The 23,524-nt window shown below is 42.3% G+C and overlaps 2 protein-coding genes across 2 annotated transcripts in view; both read left to right on the forward strand.

Moving 5' to 3' along the window:
- Nucleotides 1-23,524, forward strand: part of LOC311085991 (uncharacterized protein) — an 83,169-nt gene that overhangs the window by 52,723 nt on the left and 6,922 nt on the right. The gene's annotated exons all lie outside the window — the stretch shown is intronic.
- Nucleotides 3,220-23,366, forward strand: LOC311087008 (uncharacterized protein; the record flags this gene model as incomplete). The annotated part of the gene is made up of 12 exons (XM_084120268.1): nt 3,220-3,272; nt 6,433-6,577; nt 6,726-7,052; nt 13,442-13,750; nt 13,835-13,880; nt 14,179-14,237; nt 21,377-21,413; nt 21,507-21,593; nt 21,728-21,828; nt 22,275-22,324; nt 22,400-22,447; nt 23,274-23,366. The coding sequence occupies exons 2-12, from the start codon at nt 6,532-6,534 to the stop codon at nt 23,364-23,366; spliced, it is 1,203 nt and encodes a 400-aa protein (XP_083976394.1). The 5' UTR covers nt 3,220-3,272; nt 6,433-6,531.

The following is a 23,524-nucleotide window of genomic DNA, read 5'->3' on the forward strand; positions in this document are numbered from 1 at the left end:
TTATGGTTCTGTAATTTAAGAAATACTAACGTTGCTGTAGCCTAACGTTATATTTGTGTGTGTGTGTGTGTGTGTACTGTGGGGCTTTTTAATCTATGGTGCTGTTAACGTTACCGTGGTCAATAACGTTAATGGAAATTGATATTAATTGGCTAACGTTAATTAATTAATCACAGAAACAGTATTTTATGGACATTCTTCTAAGTAGTTTACTAATACTGCAATTGTATAAGTGAGAATCTTTGCCATGCATAAGGATTAAGTAAGGGGGCGTTGTCCTGTTTTTGTTTGCTATAAACTTGTGGGCTTGTAAACTCCTTTGACACTGTTAACAGTGATGTGATTTGGGGCTCTAAATGAACTTGAACTTGAACTTGAAAGACATCATAATAAACTTGTATTATTGTTGTTGCTTTAAGATTCTGTAGGTACCAGATACAGATACAGGTGGCGGTAACAGGGAAGGATGGTGGGTAAAAACAGGAGCTGTTGGACAAAGGGGAACAAAAACATAGTTAATTCTCTTGCAGCAAGGCTTCATGGATTTGTCATATTATAAAGTAGTATAAAGTAGTAAAACCATTGTTAATTTTTAAAGGACTGCCACTGTTGTACCCAATAGGTAAAACTTTTGCACATTTTCTTCTGACAGATTTATTAACAACAATTACAGAACATAACACAATCCATTTGAACTTTAACGATCAATCAAAATAAAAGGCTGCATTTATTTGATAAAAAATACAGTAAATATTTGTAAAAACAAATATTGTAAAATATTATTGCAATTTAAAACAGGCGATCTGTTTTCCATTTGAATATGTTAAAATGTAATTTATTCCTGTGATCAAAGCTGAATTTTCAGCATCATAATTATTAGGACAGCATTTACATGAAATATATATATTTGTGTAACAATGTAAAAGCCTTTACTGTCACGTTTAATCAATTTAATGCATACTTTCTAAATAAAATAAATTCGTGCTAAATAAATAAAATTACTGGTTTTTAAAAAAACACCTTAGGATCGATATTTTGTATGTGTGGATAGATCCTTTAGATTAGAATAGATACAACATCAGTAACGTTTAGGCCTATCGATATTTCATTATCGAAATTCGCGCATATTATCATCATCATCATCATCAAGTTACTTCCCATCGACCATAACAACTTTTTATAATGTTAATATAACATAATATGCAGTCATTGCAGCTTTCTGTGATTAATTAATTAACGTTAGCCAATTAATATCAATTTCCATTAACGTTATTGACCACGGTAACGTTAACAGCACCATAGATTAAAAAGCCCCACAGTACACACACACACACACACACAAATATAACGTTAGGCTACAGCAACGTTAGTATTTCTTAAATTACAGAACCATAATAAAAATGTATGGCTTTGACCGACCTGACGCGGGAATTTTGGAGAATGCAATATATCGCTTCTCTCTTTGCTCCGTGGGGAGTTGTTGGCATTGAGGAAATCATCGCCCCCTACCGATACTCAACCGATACTCAACCTTCATTCATGCGTGTCATTTTCACGCCTAGAGGAGGCAAAGCGTGACATTGACACGCATCCGCTTGTGGACCAGCGTGTGTATTACACGCTTTAGCGTGATACCGGGTTGAATGAGAAGCCTTAAAAACCCTCAGATTGTGGCGTTCCTGGAGGAGAAGGAGGGGGTGAAGATATTTGCTGGGTTTAGTCAACTGGTGCTTTGTGTGGCTGTTGAAGGAATCAGTGTGTTTTTATTGAAAGAGTGGGATGATATTTCCCCCCAAAAAACAAGGTTGGAAAAATAATGAGGGATACAAATGCTTTTTGCTTTTGTTGGCTTTATTTTCTTTAGTTTCAAACAGTCAGTGAAGCAGGGTTACTTGTATTTTTTTTAATCTTTTTTAGCCTGGAAACAAAGTTTCAGTTTGTCTTTCAACATGAAAAATGTGTAAACAGAAAAATCTGTTTAATGCACTAACAAATGCTTGCCCTCTATATGAACCTGACCAGTTAAATCGTGTTTGAACAGTCTTTTATGGGTTGTTTTAGTCTGTTATACAAATGAGTCTTATTTGCATTCGTCATTATTTATTTTGCTTGTTGAATTACTTTGGATTTGTACTTTGTACATGTTTTTATGGTTTTGATTTTATCAGTGAATATTTATAATTACTTTTTGAAAGTCCTTCGAATTAAGATAAAAAGCTGTAGAAATGTAAAAATCCTGCAATTATTACCCAAGATAAGAGGTACAGACTCATTCTACAATGACCAATATAGTGGGGCATGTTGTCACAATGGAACCTGCTATTTCAAAGCGAAATTGAAATGGTACAACGATTATGAAACGGCAAAGATTTTATTTTGGCCAGCCAATGTTATAAATGTATTCATTTATTTGACATAACTGTGATAACTGTCACTGTGTCACAACCACCAGCTGAGGGCACTCCATCATTCTGCTTTATCTCACCATGAACTACATTTCCCATAAACCATTGCACTGCAGTTCTGAGTGTTATCCTAGTTTCCTGTGTCTTGGGTTTTTGATTCTCTGCCTGTGTGTTTGACCTTTTTCCTGTAATATGTATTACGATTCTGGATTGTCCCAATAAATCTGCATTTGGATCTTCACCCCAAGTCTCTGAGCAGATCATAACACCCTGAAATTGATAATGTATGAAAAGGCTCTCAATTCTGCTTTTTACATTACATCCCTGACTCTTGTCTGAATGTGTGTCAGTGATGTTTTGTTGGGCTTGATACCCAAACAAGAATGGAATTGTAATTTTAGTTTGGAGAATGAAATAAGATGCTTGTGTAAATTCTGTTCTGCCTGGTTCGTAATATGCATGAAGCTCACCATGCACTATATAAAATATCTCTTTTTATGAATTAAGGGTCAATAATCTATAAGGTCTTCAGCTTCAGTGTTTTGTACATTGTATTTGTGCATATTTCTTTGGGAAGTGTTGTACTGTAAGGCTGCCTCAGCTCTTTGCTTTTATCTAAACCTTTTCAAGTGCATGTAAAATACTCTTTTGTCAAACCATTCATAGAGTGTGTGTGTGTGTGCGCGCGCAGGATTGATGATGTCTCTGCTGACTTCAGTTTTCATTACATCAATGAGTAGAAACAGGAACGGCTCATTATCAGAGGCAGGAAGTCAAGATTTTCATTTCAGGTTCTGTCTTTTACTCATTCAGACGGTCACATGGCTCTTCCTCTGATTCTCCTTGGTGTTTTACTTTACACTGCAGGTAAGAAAGAAATTACATTCTTAATCTTCCCTCAAAACATGCTTTTATATTTGTTTGTAGAAACTAGCCTGTTCTTCTGTTGTTTCTTTGTATACTTTGATTGATTTCACTTCTTAAAGACAGCAGGGTGAGCAAGTACTGCATGTAGATTTGATTATAAGTGTGTATATATAATATATTCTACTTTACAGCCACTGTTCAGTTTATATCCAGCTGTGTAAGACTTGAACATTGCATTAAAAAACCTTTCAACAGCTTAAAAAAAACAACAACAACAAAAGAACTTCCAGTAACCGTACAGTTGCAACACTCATTGTTGACATTTGGGAAATGTGGATTGTTGACTTTTGGAAATTTTTAAAATGACAGTATTAAAATAAATCACTAGAATGTTCTTAACACAAATGTACCATTTCATTTGATGTCTAATATCCCACTATTTCTAAAATCACCTTCCTCTGACCATGACTTAACACTTTCATATTGTCATATTATGTTACATTATATTGTATTAAACTTAAAAAGTCCCCCTTTCCATATTTCACCTGCTGTAAGTTCAACAACATCAAACACATTCATAAGTTAATGGAGGCAGGAAGTCAAACCAAATAAAAACCACTGGACATGCTGAACAAATAATTATTTGATGCATATATTTTTTATTTAATTTGAAAATTGTTTTAGCTATTTCGTACCAGTATTATCATTAAAGCTTAAAGTTCTATAGTGGTTTGAGAAAACTTGTTTATAACATAACTTGTTTAAATCCTCGGAAGTGTGTGTGTGTGTCTGTGTGTGTGTGCGTGCGTGCGTGTGTGTGTGTGTGTGTGTGTGGTTTAGGTATGTTATGGGGACAAAGTGTACCCGAAAAAAAATACCAGACATTTTTGATCTTGTGGGGACATTTTTTTTTTTGGACCCCATGAGTAAATCAGCTTATAAATCATACTAAATTAGGTTTTTTGACAATTTAAAAATGCAGAAGGTTTTCTTAGATGTGTAGGATTGTTTTGGGTTAGGAGATAGAATATACAGTTTGTACAGTATAAAAATCATTATGTCTGTAGAAACCCCCCATAAAACATGGAAACCCATGTGTGTGTTCGTTCTCCAAATGTCCCCACGAAGATAGAAAATTGTGTAATATTTTGACATTGATAATGTAAAAATGCAGAAGGGTTTCTGTGATGGGTTAAGTTCCTATTGGCTCACTGAGGAGTTAAAGGCCACTGTCGGAGTGACCTCTCTCCTCTCTCTTCTCTGCGTCTTCTGGTTGCTGTTCGAGTGTGAACTCACCCGGCCTCAGAGCTCACACACCACATCAAGACACAGGCCTCAACACATCAAGACATGTGTAACTTCCTCAACCATTAGAGAGTCAAACTAAAATTGCAAGTTCATCATCATTTCTTTGTTTAACATGGAAGATATTGATTGCAACTTCAACACCATTGACTCAAGTATCAAGTCATCAAGCATCAAGTCTTTATCCTGAGACTGCATCCAGACGCTTGTTCAAGGGATACTTCACCCAAAAATGAAAATTCTGTGATCATTTACTCTCCCTCAAGTTGTTCCAAACCTGCATGACTTTCTTTCTTCTCCTGAACACAAAAGAAGATATTTTGAAGAAAGTCGGTAACCAAATGTCTGATGGACCCCATTGACTTCCATAGTAGGAAAAAAAACATACTATGGAAGTCAATGGGGACCAGCAACTGTTTAATTACCAACCTTCTTTAAAATATCTTCTTTTGTGTTCAGCAGAAGAAAGAAAGTCATACAGGTTTGGAACAACTTGAGGGAGAGTAAATGATCACAGAATTTTCATTTTTGGGTGAACTATCCCTTTCAACGGACCGTCTACTCTCCACCTGCTGACATAATGCGTAAACATTATGGGAAGTGCGCTAGCCAGACGGGATTTAAAGTTTGTCTGGAGACCCAAGTTTGCTTTGAAGACGAAAAAACGTACCAAGCACATACTGAAACCTAACGTGTGTGTGTGTGTGTGTGTGTGTGTGTGTGTGTGTGTGTGTGTGTGTGTGTGTGTCTCTGTGTTGTTTGCCTTTGGCTTCATGTTCTATTGTCCTGTCTTGTTTTGTAATGTGTAGGGGAGACCTGAAATGAACACTTCCAATTTTTCCAACTAGAAACAACACACACAAACACACAAATAGTGTTCAATTGTTGAAGCTGGTGCACATTTGCTCATTTTATTCAGTTTTGTTACACACACACACACAAACACACACACACACACACACACACACACACACACACACACACACACACACACACACACACATCAATTATGTTAAAAAGCCTGTGTTGAATAAAAACCTTTCAAATTAATTTTTTATACATTTTCTAATGTTACATCTAATGTAAGTTTCAACTAACCCGGACTATGTATTGTAACATTTCATTCCTCGTTTGAAACTGTTGCTATACTGTATTCTGGATATACACTACTTTTTTCTTTTGAATGGCCGTCAACAGAGACATCAGGTTTTTTTTTTTTTGTCTGCCCATATACTGTATGTATCTCACTGTATCTGCATGTGGTGAACAGTGCCGGTGGAGCTGAGGTCAGTCTCTGCGTGAATGTGTTGCTTCTTTACTGACTCGTGTGTTTTTGTGGTTGGTTTCTGTTCAAAGGCCACAGTGCAGATTCACACTCACACATTATTATTTTACTTGCACACTCACTACAGGAACCAATGTAGCCACAACACATTTTTAAATATTCATGAATACATTTTAAATACATAATTGTGAATTATTTTAAGGAAATATGAGACACTGGGGATGGTTGCAATACTTTTTTATCTCAAACTTTAATATAATTTTTTCCTATATTCTTTGCTATGAATAGTGTTTTGAAATATTTTGAGTTGTAATATTTGAAAACATGTACAGTTTAGATTTTGTATGCATTTATTTTGTCAATCAAAATGTTCAAGTTTTATATCAAATTGAACAAGAGAATCTGCTTATTCAGATTATACCACTACTACAGTATCTTTTAACATGCTTTAACCTGTTCACAAATCAAATTAGCCATAAGGAAAATGTTGATTGTTGTTGTGTTGTGGCTAGTTTGAGTTTGTTGCTGCTACTTTGCTCACTTGCTGATGCTTATTTTATGTGGTTTCAGGCGATGATATTTCTGTTCTGAAACGGAAACAGAGACACTTCAAGAAGTGACCAGCTCCTCTCATACACTCCACTATAGCACACACACTCCACTATAGACATGATTTACCTTCTGATTCTCTCTGGGATTTTACTTTACATCTCAGGTAAAATATATATAATTTTGTTTAAAGTATTACTAAACCATTGTATAGTCTGTTGTTATTTTTTTTTAATGGTTTAAGTTATAATTCCACTACATCATGTGCAGTTTGTGTTTTATGTTTTCTCCCATACGTTTATTCTTGTCCACAGGTGCTGCTAGAGTTAATACACTGAAACTTAATATAGCAGTGAAATCTGGATCATCTGGCATTATTCCATGTGTGTATGATAAACAACACAAAGAAAACCGCAAATATTTGTGTTGGGGGAGAGATTGGGGCACTTGCAGTATATTGGCATATGCAACAGGAAAGACAGGAAAATTTTCCATCACTGATTATCCAGACCAGAGTATTTTTACAGTGCGATGGGACAAACTGAAGATCTCCGACTCTGGATATTACTGGTGCGCTGTGGAGATTGGTGGCCCTGGCACTGTAGACGCTGGTTATTATTTGTATCTGACGGTCCAATCAGGTAAAAAACTTCTTTCCAAATTACGATTTACGAATTACAGTTTTGTTTTCTGACAATGCAATTTATTAAAATAGAATAAATATGAAATGATTAAGCTATAAATAGCGTTATAAATAATGTAAAAGGTAAGTGTTGTTGTTGGGTTATATATTTATTATAAATATAATATAATACAATATAAAAATGAAATAATGAAGATATAAATAACATTGTAAATAATATAAAAGGTATAGGCTAAGTGTTGTTGGGTTATAATATGTATTTCTTTACACACAAGTAAACCGAATTACACCTTTAAAGTATTGGGTTTCAACTTACTCAAATATCTAATGATACATATGTAAAAAAAAAAAAACTTTTAAAAAAGATTGAAAGTGATTCCAATTTTGACTTATATTACTAAGATGCGATTAGTTAGTTTACAGATTTATAAGATTATATAGTTTACTCTTTATCATAGAAATGGACAATGGCGAACATATTTAGACAGTTTGTGAACCCCTTTAAGAGAGTTTTATATAACTTTTAAAAAGTCCAGTACAAACGTTACTGCCACTCATCAACGGCAGCTGTCACAGTTGGCGACAAGAACAATCCTCCGGCTAGACCATCCCGTTTAACAACGTTCAGTCAGACCGTTTCACACATACTCCTGTGCAGTACAGTACCACAAATACATAGACATTTTTACAGGCCTAAATATGACAACAATCACATAACCCATAGAGAAAGTTTAGGAATAGTCACACATAATTTATACACATACTGTAAAAGCAGGATATCAGGGTTTTAAAATCAAACGTAAAAGAAAACAATGTATCACGGTTGTTTAAACCAATGAACATTATGTGTCGTCAGCAAATCGTTTCCCATCGATAACGTTCCCATTAAGTTATAAAAACGTTATTTCTGAATGTTCTAGAAACGTTCAAAGCGTCCACTTTTTTAGACGTTGTATTAACGTTATTTCTTAGTTATAAGAACTTTATTCAAAACGTTATTAGAACGTTCAATTCTCCTGTTATATAAACGTTGTATTAACGTTCTTGCTTGGTTATAAGAACGTTATTCAAACGTTATTAGAACGTTCAATTCTTAGGTTATAAGAACGTTTCCATAACGTTCCCATTAAGTTATAAAAACGTTATTTCTGAATGTTCTAGGAACATTCAAAACTGTAATGATGCTGGCTGAATCAAAGGAGGAATCAGGATCCATGTGCAACAGCTTTAATTAAACAGACTCAGAACTAGACAGACATAGACTTAGACTAGGGAACATGACTCAGGAACAGGAACAGGAACAGGGAACAGGAACAGGGAACAGGAATCAGGAATCAGGAATCAGGAACAGTACAAACAACATTACAAAGTCAAGAACCCACAAACACTGACACAATACACAGGGTTTAAATACAGAGACAAACAAGCTAAACAAGATAACAAGGGGGCGTGGCTAATCAGAAACACCTGAGGAAACTAATCAACATAACGGGGAACTGTTAAACAAGGGACAAGACAGGGGAACACAGACATGAATCATGACATAACCCCCTCTCTATGGGCGGCTCCTGACGCCCAACAAAACAAAAAAACAATAGTTCAGGAGGGTGGTGGAGCGGAGGCGGACCCGGGGGCGGGATGGAGGGCCAGGCCCATGGAGCGGCAGAGGGCCTGGAGACTGCGGCAGGACGGGAGGCCAGGGCGGATCAGGCTGTGCAGGCGACCAGGGCGAAGCAGGCATTGCAGGCGAACAGGGCGGAGCAGGCAGTGCAGGCTGTGCCGGCGACCATGGTGGAGCAGGCAGTGCAGGCGGCCAGGGCGGAGACGACCCTTCAGGCGGCCAGGGCGGAGCAGACGGTTCAGGGGGACCAGGCGGACCTGGCGGTTCAGGGCTACAGGGCGGACCAGACAGTACAGGAGACCATGGCAGCGTGGCCTCCATGATCCTATCAGGGGACCTCCTGCCCCCCCCCAAAATTTCCTTGGGGGCGGCTATGGGGTTATGGGCAGGAACAGACACCGGCTCAGGAACAGACACCGGCTCAGGAACAGACACCGGCTCAGGAACAGACACCGGCTCAGGAACAGACACTGGCTCAGGAACAGGAACAGACAGCGTGGCGGCGGCCATCTCTGCTGAGGGCTCAGGTTCAGGCGTGGCGGCAGCCATCTCTGCTGAGGGCTCAGGTTCAGGCGTGTCGGCGGCCATCTCTTCCGGAGACACTGGCTCGGCGACGGCCATCTTGTCCGAAGACACTGGCTCGGCGGAGACCATCTTGTCCTGAGACACTGGCTCGGCGGGCGTGACGTGAACAGTCTCTGGATCGGCAGAAGTGACGTGAACAGTCTCTGGATCGGCAGACGTGACGTGAACAGTCTCTGGATCGGCAGACGTGATGTGAACCGTCTCTGGATCGGCAAACGTGACGTGAACAGTCTCTGGATCGGCAGACGTGATCTCAGGAACAGAAAGAAGCTCAGGAAGCATGAAGGCGGCCATCCTGGGTACCAGAATTAGGCGTGGCCGCCTTCTTGGCTGGAGACTCCCCAAAGCTGCTGCTAGATCCATTTTTGGTGGGTTCTTCTGTAATGATGCTGGCTGAATCAAAGGAGGAAGCAGGATCCATGTGCAACAGCTTTAATTAAACAGACTCAGAACTAGACAGACATAGACTTAGACTAGGGAACATGACTCAGGAACATGACTCAGGAACAGGAATCAGGAACAGGAATCAGGAACAGGAAACGGGAACAGGGAACAGGAACAGGAACAGGAACAGGAACAGGAACAGGAACAGGGAACAGGAACAGGAACAGGGAACAGGAACAGGGAACAGGAACAGGAACAGGGAACAGGAACAGGAACAGGAACAGGAACAGGAACAGGGAACAGGAACAGGGAACAGGGAACAGGGAACAGGAATCAGGAATCAGGAATCAGGAACAGTACAAACAACATTACAAAGTCAAGAACCCACAAACACTGACACAATACACAGGGTTTAAATACAGAGACAAACAAGCTAAACAAGATAACAAGGGGGCGTGGCTAATCAGAAACACCTGAGGAAACTAATCAACATAACGGGGAACTGTTAAACAAGGGACAAGACAGGGGAACACAGACATGAATCATGACAAAAACGTCCAGTTTTTTAGACGGTGTATTAACGTTATTTATTGGTTATAAGAACATTATTAAAAACATTATTAGAACGTTTAATTATCTTGTTATAAAACGTTGTATTAACATTATTGCTTGGTTATGAGAACGTTATTCAAAACCTTATTAGAACGTTCAAATCTCCTGTTATATAAACGTTCTCTTAATGTTTTTCTAAGATTATGAAAACTAACGTTCTTAAATCATTACATTCACTTGTTTAAACATTCTCAATGTTTTTGCATATAATGTATATATGACAATCATTTTATGAAAGCACCTTATTAAGAACTTTCAGATTTTAAAATTAAGACAAAAGATCTAGAAAGATAATTAAAATCAAAAAGACCCATGAATCATGTCTATAATATGTGTAATGTAGTCCACTGAAGGCGAGCTGAAGTGAACCAAAGTGTAGTTTATTTCAAGATACAGATACAATTGAAACCGACTTGGGTTAAATTGAAATATGAAATTAACATGAAAATAAACCTGGACTAAAACATAGAACTGATTAAACTTCAAAATAATGAAACATGAAACAAAACTAAAACTACCTCTTTACCTAACCCTAACCTATCAGCAAGCTAAAAAAAAAAAAAAAAAAAAATTTTTTTTAAATGATTATCCACGATCACATCAGCTTCCACTTCCGGCACATCGGACTGGACTGGACTAAACCCTGAGAGGATCTCCGGAGACACTACAGGGAGAAAATATAACAGTGTTGTATTAAAGTGTGGTGAGATTAGTATGAAAGCACTGGGATGCTGTACTTGCTCATGCAGAATATCTAATTAGATTTTCTGACCATTTACAAAAAGTTTAATCTGCTTTGGAATATTGGGTTCGCCACGTCTTTTAAATTCGAACACATTATTCTCTATGAGTGTACACACACCGGCGGCAACTAACACAGTGTTGTTCTCAGTGAAATATGTTATTTAATAGGCGGCATCTATGCCGGTGAACCGAACAATGGTATAATGATTCAGTTCGACTCCCAAGACAAGACGATGTTCACCCGACTGGCCAATAGGAACGTGGCCCCGCCCATGACACAATTTTCACAGTGAAAGCAGAATCCTGACACGAGAGCAAGAAATTCCATCGAGAGCAAAGAAAAGCATTTTGAGAGAAACACTTTTTTTTTTTTGAGAAAATGTTTTCACACTGATAGCAAAAAATATATATTTGAGAGTTTTTTTCAAAGTATTTTGAGAGAGATTTTTTTTCTCAGAAATAATTTTTAAAAATTCAGATTGATATTTTTTATGTTCTATGAGAAAATACTTTCTCTCAAAACTTTTTTTAGTCTCAAACATTATTTTTTGCTATTGGTATGAAAACTTTTTCTCTCAAATATTTTTTTTTCTCTCATGAAATGCTTTTTTGCTATCAGTGTGATAACTTTTTCTCTCAAACTTTTTTTTTTCTCTCAGATCATTTATTTTCTAGCATGTAATAAAGACACAATTCTCTCTCCATATGGTTAAGCGTTTCCCAAACCAAGTCCTCAAACCTACGTCATCAGAGAAGGGACGCCATTCCAGACCGGAAGTAACTTTTCAGACTTTGATTAAAGATTACGACGGCAAACAATTTTTTTCTGTGTTTTAACTTGCACGGATTAATTGTTCACCACAAGACTAGTAATATGCGCTAACAAGGTAAATAGGGTCAATTTTGATTTCAGTTGGACTTTAAGCAGTTTTTGAGATTTCAGTATTCCCCAATTCAAATAGATAGTACTTTCCCAAAAATAGCTGCCTGGAGGAATTGAAAATATGGCCTTCCATACACTGTATATTGTAAATAGCACAATTTACTATACTGATGGTTGTTAAAACGCGTAATTACAGTCTGTGAAAAGGGTCCATTACTGTTGTCAAGCGCTCGATCCAAATATCAAATTTAAAGGGGTGTTTCTAAACTAATAATAATATTTTAATAAATATTTTAACCCCCCCCCCCCCCCCCCAAAAAAAAAAAAAATCAGTGCATTGTCACTGTATATACAAATTATGTTTCTGAAGTTGTTTTGCAGAAGATAAAAGCTGTATGATTAATTTGTAATTACTAATATTTGTTTTAATTTAGTAACGTTTTTAAAACGTTCCACTAACAAGTAAGAATAACGTTTTAATGCTAACGTTTTTAGAACGTTTATCAATGAAGTTAATCAGCATTGTGATAAAAGTGTCTAATTCATACAACAAGCAAAATGCACTCAACTTAAATGAATACTGCTATTTCCTGTTGAATACATAATTATTTTATATTCTGGGATTTTTTTTTCTGACCATAAAAAATAAGTTAAATAATGTCAGTGCATTGTGTCATTAGTTGTGTCACTGGATTTGCAGAATAAAAAGCTGTATAACTAATTTGTAATGACTAATATATATATTTTTAACATACTAACGTTTTTAAAACGTTCCACTAACAACGTAAGAATAACGTTTTAATGCTAATGTCTTTAGAACGTTTATCAATGACATATAACGTTGGCACAACGTTATAATAACGTTACAGCAAGAACATTTTTGAAAACTTTTAGAGAACTTTCAGAGAACGTTAGCCAATGTTCTGAGAACGTTCCCTGTTAGCTGGGTCGCAAGAGTTTTTTTACATAGCCTACGTCAGCAGGACATCAGAGCCTTGTATACAGTCTACGGTACAGGACCACTCGGACACATTTTTAACCGGCATTTCACGGTTATCACCTGTGATCGCTTCTGCACTGATTTTGCTCTTCTCAAACAAGCGTATTCATTCTGGAGTTGGACTGGTTGCTCTGTAGCCTATTATTTAATGCACTGAAAAGAACCGTCTCATAAGAGTGATTCGTTCTGGATCACATTACTCGCTGAATGTGGTTTAAAAAAGCAGTAAAGCGGTATCAGTGCAGGAGACATTTTTTGAATACGGAAACAGAAATTGTTATTTTTTGTTAATTTTTTGTATTTTAGTACAGCATTCCTGCATATCGGTGGAAGAATGAACTTTCTATAGTACAGGAACCAAACTTCCACATTTTTCGGTTCTGTGACTGTAACTGTTAAAAAATAAAACCAGTTTTGAATAAAGTGTGTTACCATATAGTAAACACTTACAAATATCAAATAAATCAAGATCAAGGGAATTTAGATAGGCCTATTTACATTTTATAGCCAATAAGACAATTGATGGACAAATCTTATTGTCTTTTTGACTGTGTTCAGCTCCTGGTGTGTATGTAAAGAGCAGCAGTGTATCTGGACATGAAGGTGATAATGTCAGTGTCCAGTGTTTCTACACTTCTGGATATAAGAATGAACTCAAACAGTGGTGCAGATATAAAGATCAGAGCTGTTACACTGAGAAGAGGACTAAAACATCCCAGGATTCATCAGTCCAGATCAGTGATGATGGGGGAAGCTCCTTCACTGTGTTGATGACTGGACTGAGACTCAGTGATTCTGGATGGTACCTCTGCTCTGTAGGAGATCTGCAGGCTCCTGTTCAACTCACTGTCAATGAACCCAAACCTGGTAAGATCACAAATCAGTTCAGCTGTAAAAATGGAGACACTCTTAATGGCCTAAAAATAACTAATAATGTTTTTCTTCTTTCAGTGACACATATTCCAACAACTACACCATCTGACCCCGAGACAGACAAGTAGGTGTACTTTTTGACCATTTAAAAGAATCAAATGCATCTAAATACATTTGTAGCCCAAAACCCTGTTGATCCTGTTCCCAAAACTGGTCTACATGATTTGTTCACAATTTGGACTGATTAGGTATTTTTTAAGGAAAGAAGTACAGGAGAAGAGCATACAAGCCTACATTGTTTTTGTGTTCCACAGAAGAAAGAAAGTATACAGTATACATACAGGTTTGGAATGATAAGACTCGATTGTACTTTCATTTTTGATTGAACATATTTTTCTCTCTCTTTTTACATTGTTTTGCAGGTACACAACTCAGACATCTGCAAACAGAAATCCCACAAGTGTGAATGAAATAATAACCAGTAAGGAGCAGCTGAACTGGGTTCTCTTACGAGAGGTTCTCTCGTATTGCGTAAGCTCTGCTTACGCAGCGGGAAAAGCCTTCTTTTCTCGAGATACTGAAACCAAAAATTATCCTTAATTTCATATATTGTCAACGCAGTGCGGCTGCAGGCAGCTGAGCTAGAGCGGCATACTGCGCGCTCATTGGCTGCCGCGCGGCAACTGCTTAAGCCTACCAGTGAGCCTGGCGTGACGTCACGCCCAATGAGGGCGCGCGCGACCTCGCGCGTCACAGCCCGCCAGAATGGGCGGCGTCAGAGCGTATATAAGGAAGGCTCGTAGGCTATATTCTCTGATTTCTGTCTTTTCAGCGAAGCACTCGCATCGCTGGTCTCTGAGAGGAAACCGTCGCCGTGGCCTTCTTGGATCAAGCTAACGAGCCAGCTTAGGACAGCCTGAGGAAGCCGGACGATCTCTTCGCCGCCTTCAGCCTGCCGTGCCAGCTCAGCTATCCGGCGATACATATCCTTCCGTGTTAAGCTCTTGTGTGTATTGCTTTTCTCCGCAGCACTCTAAAAGAGCACGAGGCGTTGTTTCAAATGCCTCGCACCACGTGCGGCTCATGCCGCTCACCGCTCAGCGACGGAGACCGCCATCTTCTCTGCGCTCTCTGCCTGGGACGGGATCATGCAGTCGTCGCGTTTTCCTCGGGCGGCTGCGAATGCTGTGAAGAGCTGCAGATGTCGACCCTGCGGGCTCGACTCGCCCTCTTTTCAGACGCCGCTCCTGCCGTTGCTGGGCCGCGAAAGAAAAAACGCCGCTCACAACGCCCACCGGAGCCTGAGACACGAGCCAAGGCCTCGCCGGAGCCTCTCCCGCGAGCCTCGCTCTCTCCCTCTCCGCCCCCGCTCCCCGACGCGCAGCCGACGGCTCTCGCCCTCGATGCCGTCGACACAGCGGATGAAGCGGACGACAACGATCGGCTGGACACATGCTCATTGTTAGCGTCGGACAGCGAGGCGTGGTCCGGCTCCGCCCGATCCACCTCCTCCACCAGAGCTTCCAGCAGGGCTCCCGCCGGAGTGGAGGCCGAGCTTCTCCACCTCCTCACTATGGCGGTCGAGCGTTTGGGCCTCGAGTGGTCTGCGCCGGAGGTACCCCCGCCTAACAGACTTGATGGATGCTTCCTGACCACCAGTCGCCAGGCTCCAGCGTCTAGACCGGCGCCGTTTCTGCCTGAGCTCCACGACGAGCTTTCTAAATCCTGGAACGCTCCAGTTTCGGCCAGACTCCGCTCTCCGGCCTCATCGACTCTCTCCCGCGTGGACGGAGCCACGGAGAAGGGGTATGACCGGATTCCACCGGTCGAACAGGCGGTTGCAGCGCATCTTTGCCCCCCATCCGCGAGATGGCGCTCAAAGGTTGCCCTCCCGTCCAAAGCCTGCAGGACTACTTCGGCGTTCGCCAGCCGCGCTTTCTCCGCCGCTGGGCAAGCCGCCTCAGCTCTGCACACAATGGCGGTCCTTCAAGTTCTCCAGGCGGACCTCCTCCGCCAGCTTGACGAGGGAGAACTGGACAGATCGGCCCTAACCAACCTGCGCAGTGCGACGGACCTTTCCCTTCGCACGACTAAGACAGCAGCCCAAGCGATCGGACGATCCATGGCTTCGCTGACCGTCATCGAGCGCCACCTTTGGTTAACTCTCGCCGATATGGGGGAACAAGAGCGATCCGTCTTCCTGAACGCCCCGCTCTCGCCTACTGGTCTCTTCGGCCCGGCAGTGAGCGGCCTCGTGGACCGTTTTTCTGAGGTACAGAAAGCGTCACAGGCCATGAACCTCTTCCTGCCCCGCCGCTCGAGCTCCGCTGCAGGCCGCTCTAGCCAGCCTCCTGCACGCAGCTCCGCACAGCGGCCGTCTCGACCCCCAGACTCTAAGCAGCGCCAGCGCGGCCGCCCCAGGTCCCGCTCCACCAGCCAGCACAGGCCGCCGCCCCCGCGTGGGCCTCGGCCTAAGGTAACGCTGAAGCCCGAGCCTGCTAAGTCCTCCTAGCACCCGTCGGGAGGAAAAGACGGGCGGCTCCCGCCGCGGCCGGACCACCGTCAAAACTAAGATGTATCCCTCTGCCAGTCCCCTTGTCAAAGGCTACTGCAGTAGTGCCCACAGCAGCCAACGAGCCAGTTTCGCAACTCTCTCGCCTGCACACAAACGCCGTTTTTACGGCGACCCAGATAAATCGAATAAAGAGTGTAATGTCTGGTCAGACGGCTCACGCCGTCAGTGTTATGAGTGTAGTAAACATGCCCACTTCCCAGTGCTCATCACTACACACAAGCACAAATTCCCCTGTGTACCCCACAGAGTGCACTCACATAAAGCGCGCTACGGCCGCTCGAGTGATAACTGTAGGTCACGTGCCCACACTTCAGTGCTCACACCTACACAGTGCTCGCTCTGTCTCACACGCTTGGGTAACGGAACATTCTGCCACTGGCCGCGTGTTAATACAGAGCCCTGTGCCCGCTACACAGCACGCACACTCTCAGCTAAACATGTACGAGCCAGCCACCGGCTGTGTGTTAATAAAGAGCCCTGTGCCCGCTACACAGCACGCACACTCTCAGCTAAACATGCACGAGCCAGCCACCGGCGGTGTGTTAATAAAGAGCCCTGTGCCCGCTACACAGCGCGCGCACCCTCATGTACACACGCACAAGTCAGCCACCGGCTGTGTGATAATAAAGAGCTCTGTGCCCGCTTTACAGCACGCACACTCTCCGATAAACATGCACGAGCCCGCCCCGCTTCTGCGCCGCGAGCCGTCTCACAAAACGCTCTCTCACAGCGCTGTTCAGCCGGCTGCCGCCATCTGCGAACCCCCGTTCCCCCTCACTGCCACTGCGCGATTCGCGCTTACACCGCCACAGATTCCCCGTCCCGCGCTGTGCGACGGGCGAGAGTCAGAGGCGATTCGACCCCTAGCTATGAGTGCGAATGCATGGAAAGCTATCCAGGGTGTGTCGAAGTGGGTACTGAACACAGTGATAAAGGGCTATTCGCTTCAATTCGCTCGCCGCCCTCCGCGCTATCGCGCTCGGGCCGAGACTACAGTGAAAGCGGATGCAGCGCATCTGCTTCACACAGAAATAGCGAATTTGCTGCGCAAAGGGGCGATAGAACGGGTTCTCCCTCCGGGTTCCGAGGCAGGCGTATACAGCCGCTATTTCCTCGTACCCAAGAAGGGCGGAGCACTCAGACCTATATTGGATCTGAGATATTTGAACAAAACGCTTATGAAACGGCCGTTCAAAATGCTCACAACCAGTCAAATCCTCGCGCAGATTCGCCCGGGGGACTGGTTCATATCTCTCGACCTGAAAGACGCGTACTTTCAGATTCAGATTATACCCCGTCACAGGCCATTCTTGAGATTCGCCTTCGACGGCCAGGTATATCAGTACACCGTCCTGCCGTTCGGCCTATCCCTGGCACCCCGTACATTTACGAAGTGCATGGATGCGGCTCTCGCACCCCTGAGATCGAGGGGAATGCGAATCCTGAACTATCTGGACGATTGGCTCATTATAGCGCACTCGGCGGAGGAACTAGTTTCCCACAGAGAAGCGCTTCTCGGTCACCTGCAAAGCTTGGGTCTTTCCGTGAACTGGGACAAGAGCTCTTTAGCCCCCAGCCAGTCTATCACTTTTCTGGGTATAGATCTGGACTCGGCGGCAATGACAGCCAGACTGTCCGCACAGCGCGCGCGCTGTGTTCGACACCTCGCCGCCTCCTTTCAGGAGGGAAAAGTTTTTCCATTGAAAACTTTTCAGAGGTTGCTGGGCCACATGGCATCAGCAGCAGCTGTCCTGCAGCTGGGTTTACTCCGAATGCGTCCGCTTCAACGCTGGCTAAAAACGGAGACGCCCCGCAAAGCATGGATTTCAGGCCGTACTCCAATCAGAGTGACTCAGCGCTGTGTTACAGCCCTGCAGCCCTGGCTGACGGCCGAATGGTATCAGCGGGGAGTGTCGATGGGAACCATCGCACACCGCAAAGTGATCTCGACAGACGCGTCCAACATGGGTTGGGGAGCGACTCACGAAGGCAGTCCGATTTGCGGCCCGTGGTCGAATACGGAGAAAGACCTTCACATAAACTGTCTAGAGATGCTGGCGGTCGAGAAAGCGTTGAAGCACTTTCTACCGCTTATACGGGGACACCATGTGCTAGTTCGCTCGGACAACATGTCAGTGGTGTCGTACGTGAACCGCCAGGGTGGAATCAAATCCAGAACCCTGTGCGCGCTCGCAGAGCGCCTCCTATCCTGGGCTCAAGGCCCGTTGCGCTCCCTAAGGGCAGCTCATGTACCCGGTCGTTTGAACGACGGCCCGGACAGACTGTCCAGGGACAACGTTCCCCCAGGGGAATGGTCTCTACACCGCCAGACGATACAGACGCTTTGGCGTCGTTTCGGCGAAGCGAAGATCGACCTCTTCGCCACGAGCGAGAATGCTCAGTGCCAGAGGTTCTTCTCGAAAAGGGAAGACGCGCTGGCCCAGACCTGGCCCAGCGCCCCGCTGTACGCGTTCCCACCGATCTCGATGCTACCTCAAGTGCTAGCGAGGATCAGGAGTTTGAACTGCGCAGTGCTCCTCATAGCCCCGCGTTGGGAAAACCAACCATGGTTCCCCGAGCTAATGAGACTGGCAGACACAGCCCCATGGCCGATTCCGGTGAGGAGAGATCTCCTCTCTCAAGCCCGAGGCTCGATTCTGCATCCCCATCCAGAGCACTGGTCTCTGCATGCGTGGATAATCAACGATTACTCGTTGGCTTGCCAGAAGGGGTAATTAACACGATCACGCAGTCCAGAGCCCCCTCGACGAGGCGGCTCTATGCGTCTAAATGGTCAGTGTTTAACAAGTGGTGTGTGAATACGGGTTCTAATGCTCGAACCTGTGGAGTTCCACAGGTACTGAAATTTCTCCAAGAGATGTTGGACGCGGGCAGGTCCCCCTCCACGCTCAAGGTTTATGTCGCGGCCATAGCAGCGTTCGCTGAGTCGGCGCGCGGCCGTGCACTGGGCAGAAATGAACTCATTACCCGCTTTCTACGCGGGGCCAGGAGAATGAACCCTCCACGGCCCCCGACGGTTCCTATTTGGGACCTGTCCCTGGTCCTGGAGTCCTTAAAAGCGCATCCCTTTGAGCCTTTGGACTCAGTGGAGTTGAAATACTTGACGCTTAAGACCGTTTTTCTGCTAGCTCTGGCTTCAGTTAAACGTGTGGGAGATTTACACGCGCTGTCCATCAGCGCGTCGTGCCTCGAGTTTGGACCTAACGACTCGTTAGCCATTCTCAAACCGAAGCACGGCTATGTCCCCAAAGTGTTAGGCACTCCCTTCAGGACTCAGGTCGTTACCCTATCGGCTCTGCCGTCCTCCAGCAGTGAGGAAGGGGTTAACTGCCTTTGCCCGGTCAGGGCGTTAAGGTGTTATGTGACGCGCTCTGCAGCCTTCAGGTTCTCAGAGCAGCTTTTCGTTTCGTTTGGCGGGCGCACCAAGGGTCGCGCCGCTTCGAAACAGACACTGTCCAGATGGATAGTAGACGCTATTGCAGCAGCTTATGCGTCAAAAGACCTGCAATGTCCGTTAGGCATACGGGCTCATTCCACCAGAGGCATGGCCTCATCGTGGGCATGGTCCAGTGGGATTTCCATTGATGACATTTGTAAGGCGGCGGGCTGGGCGTCCCCCTCCACATTTGTTAGGTTTTATAACCTGGAAGTTCCCGCTATGCAGGCTAAACTTCTGTCAGTCTAGTCGTGATTCGTGTCCTGCCCAAGGGTCAGGCTGTATTTCCGATTAGCTTGTCTGTTGAGCTGCACGCTCAGGGTATCAGTTAACATGAACCGGCAGTGCCGTTCTGTGTTTTTTCCCTATGTGTGCTTATGAACATGTGTTGGCCCGCACCGCTGGCCACCTGTTTAATCACCTCTATGTTTTTCTATGAGTCATATGTGATTGTTAGGCTCGCACGGCGTGGACAAAGGGTTCCCGCTGCGTAAGCAGAGCTTACGCAATACGAGAGAACCTCTCGTAAGAGAACGATACTTGGTTACTCACGTAACCTCGGTTCTCTCTAGAGAGGGAACGAGTATTGCGTTCCCTGACCGTGCTGAGCCTATCGCTCGCGTCGCTTCAGTCGACAGAAAACAGAGAATATAGCCTACGAGCCTTCCTTATATACGCTCTGACGCCGCCCATTCTGGCGGGCTGTGACGCGCGAGGTCGCGCGCGCCCTCATTGGGCGTGACGTCACGCCAGGCTCACTGGTAGGCTTAAGCAGTTGCCGCGCGGCAGCCAATGAGCGCGCAGTATGCCGCTCTAGCTCAGCTGCCTGCAGCCGCACTGCGTTGACAATATATGAAATTAAGGATAATTTTTGGTTTCAGTATCTCGAGAAAAGAAGGCTTTTCCCGCTGCGTAAGCAGAGCTTACGCAATACTCGTTCCCTCTCTAGAGAGAACCGAGGTTACGTGAGTAACCAAGTATCGTTAATCAGATCAAATATTTTTTATGTGTTTAATTACCAATTATGAAATGACATGTGTAATCATTTATCCATCAGAAAAAAAATACTCTGGAGACAGTCGTTGTTTAGATGCACTGCATACAATGGAAGCCAATTTCAGCCACATACGAAAAAAAAAAAAAATGCTTTAGTAAATCATATTTATGACATAAAAGTAGAATTTATGACATAAAAAAGTCATAATTATGATACAAAAAGCTGAAATTCTATAAAATGTCAGAATTATGACAAAAGTCTAAATTATAACATAAAAAGTCATAATTATGACAACATTTTTAATTATGACATTAAAAAGTATGAAAATGTGTAAAATCATGCTTAATTCATAATTATAACAGAAAATTATGACATAACTCTAAATTATAAGAAAAAAAAGTCATAATTATGACATCAAAAGTCACGATTATGACATAAAGTCAACTTTTTATGTCATAATTATGATTTACCAAAGCATTCGTTTTTACCTTATGTGGTGGAAATGGACTCCCATAACAAACAGCTTCTTTCATTAATGATAACACTCTGATAAAACTAAGAAACTTGTTTCTTTGTTTCTGTTTTTGGCAGCAGTTATGATTACCGATTTAAGACCTGAGACACACATGTAAGTGTGAACATTGTTATTCAGTCATTCATAGCAACTGATACCAAACTATTACATGTCAACATAGGAATGTAATGTTAATTTTAATTGCAGAGATGAAGCTCATCCATCTCTAACAACAGCCTCAGCGACTATTAATACAAAAATACACCGCCAGGATGAGCAAAACTACTATTTAAGGCATGTAAATTAATTCATTTGCTTATATTGCATCTCTAAATTAGAAACAAAGCTTTAACAGATGAATTTGCTGCACATTAAAAGTGAGAATAGTTCTGTATGATAAACACACATATGTCTCTCCATCACTGCAGGCATGATGTGATTCTGCTCATGAGTCTTGTAGCGACGCTTGTGCTGTTCCTGCTTGTTTTTCTCGCTGTAATAGTAACCTGGAGGCTGAGAAAGAAGCCGGGTGAGTTTTCTCTTTACACTTCTGGAGGACTGACAGTATATTATTGTGCTTCATTTACAGCTATTTAATGAAGAAATCAATAAATGGGCATAATATACTGTATATATGGATTACAGTATGTGAGAAGAAAGAGGCTGTAAAGTGACTCGAGAGGCATCAAACTAGCACAATTACAAAAACGGGAACAAAAAAACGGGTCAAATTTAGTTTTGCATCATAATACACACATTTGACAACAAAAAGATACAACTGACCAATCAGAATCAAGTATTTTATATCTTTTGTATATGCCATTCATAAACCCTGTCAACTGTAATTGTATAATCTTAAAAATAAAGGTTCCAAAAGCTGGTTTTCACAACAATAAAAACAATAAAAAAGGTTTTTCTTGAACAGTGTCTATGGAAAATATTATGATATATAATCTTCATATCTCACTCTGACAGAGAGGGGTCACATTAGAGAAGAAGAACATTTTAACACCACCAGTAATACAGTAAGTAGTTTACACACTGATGGAATTCAGAAATCTTCAGAAAATAATCTAAATCTGTGTTTGTGTTTGATGCAGACCGCCTCTGAAAACCAGATGACATCCATCAGTCCAGCAGCCGCTACTGTAAGTCATCAGTCCTCTCTGTAGACATTTACTGAGATGATGATTGAACATTAATGATGCCTCAGTGGACGGCTGTTCGGTGATTTACAGTTCTGTGATCTTTCATAAGGCAGTAAGTGTGGTCTTTGAATGCTCTGAATGACTGAGTCACACTGCAGTTTAGGCTGGGACGTCCTGTTTGTCCAAATCAAAAGGGAAACTTGTTTTAGGATGGGGTGCTGGGGGAGGGGGGTCAACACATTTGATTAAGAAACAATATCATGTCTATAAAACACATCAAACTCCACGACGCACAACAAGAGTATTGGTGAGAAGAACACTTGTTACACAAAATTACACACTGGGATATTTAACTGCACATAACATTAGTGACATCATCGATACTGCTTGCAATAATGCAATGGGAATTGTCTACAGGAAGTAAATTTAGCCTTTAAATAAAAGGGTTTTGAGCTGTTGTTTACACTGCCACATACAATAAAAGTGCATGCACAGCGACAGGAACATTAAAATTAGCACAAAAAACTTTTGCCTACCTTGCAGAACACTGAAGGTGGACTTGGATTTTCTATTTTGAGATTCAGTTTCTTCACATCATTTATAGCTCATGTCTGACACAAGAGGAAGGATTGGGATAGGCTTATCCAGTTTCGAGAAAGAAAACATCACATGCTAAATGAATACTAGTTAGAAAGAACTAGTTTTAATGCCCACATACAATTTATATTTAAAGTGTTTATTACAAATGAATTACTAAATGCTAAAAAGGAAAATAAATGGAAATCCTCAGAATTCTTATTCTTAAGCTGATCATGTTTATTCACAGGCTTTATCGTCAGTGGATCCAGAGGGCGACGTGATCTACAGCTCTGTGAAAAAACCTCGAAAGGCTGTGAGTTCATATCCATACACACCCTGATCCTTCTTAATGAGGTTATGAGCAAATGAAAGTAATTGATTGTAAATTAATAATAAATCTATTTGTACCATTTCAGTTTTTAGTTAGTGTAAACCTGTTAAATGTCACTTTGGAATAAGATTGCTGAAGTAAAAACACTTAAAAAAGTTACTTTAAGT

This window comes from Abramis brama (genome assembly GCF_963993115.1).
Source record: "Abramis brama genome assembly, chromosome: 7".
NCBI lineage: Eukaryota > Metazoa > Chordata > Actinopteri > Cypriniformes > Leuciscidae > Abramis > Abramis brama.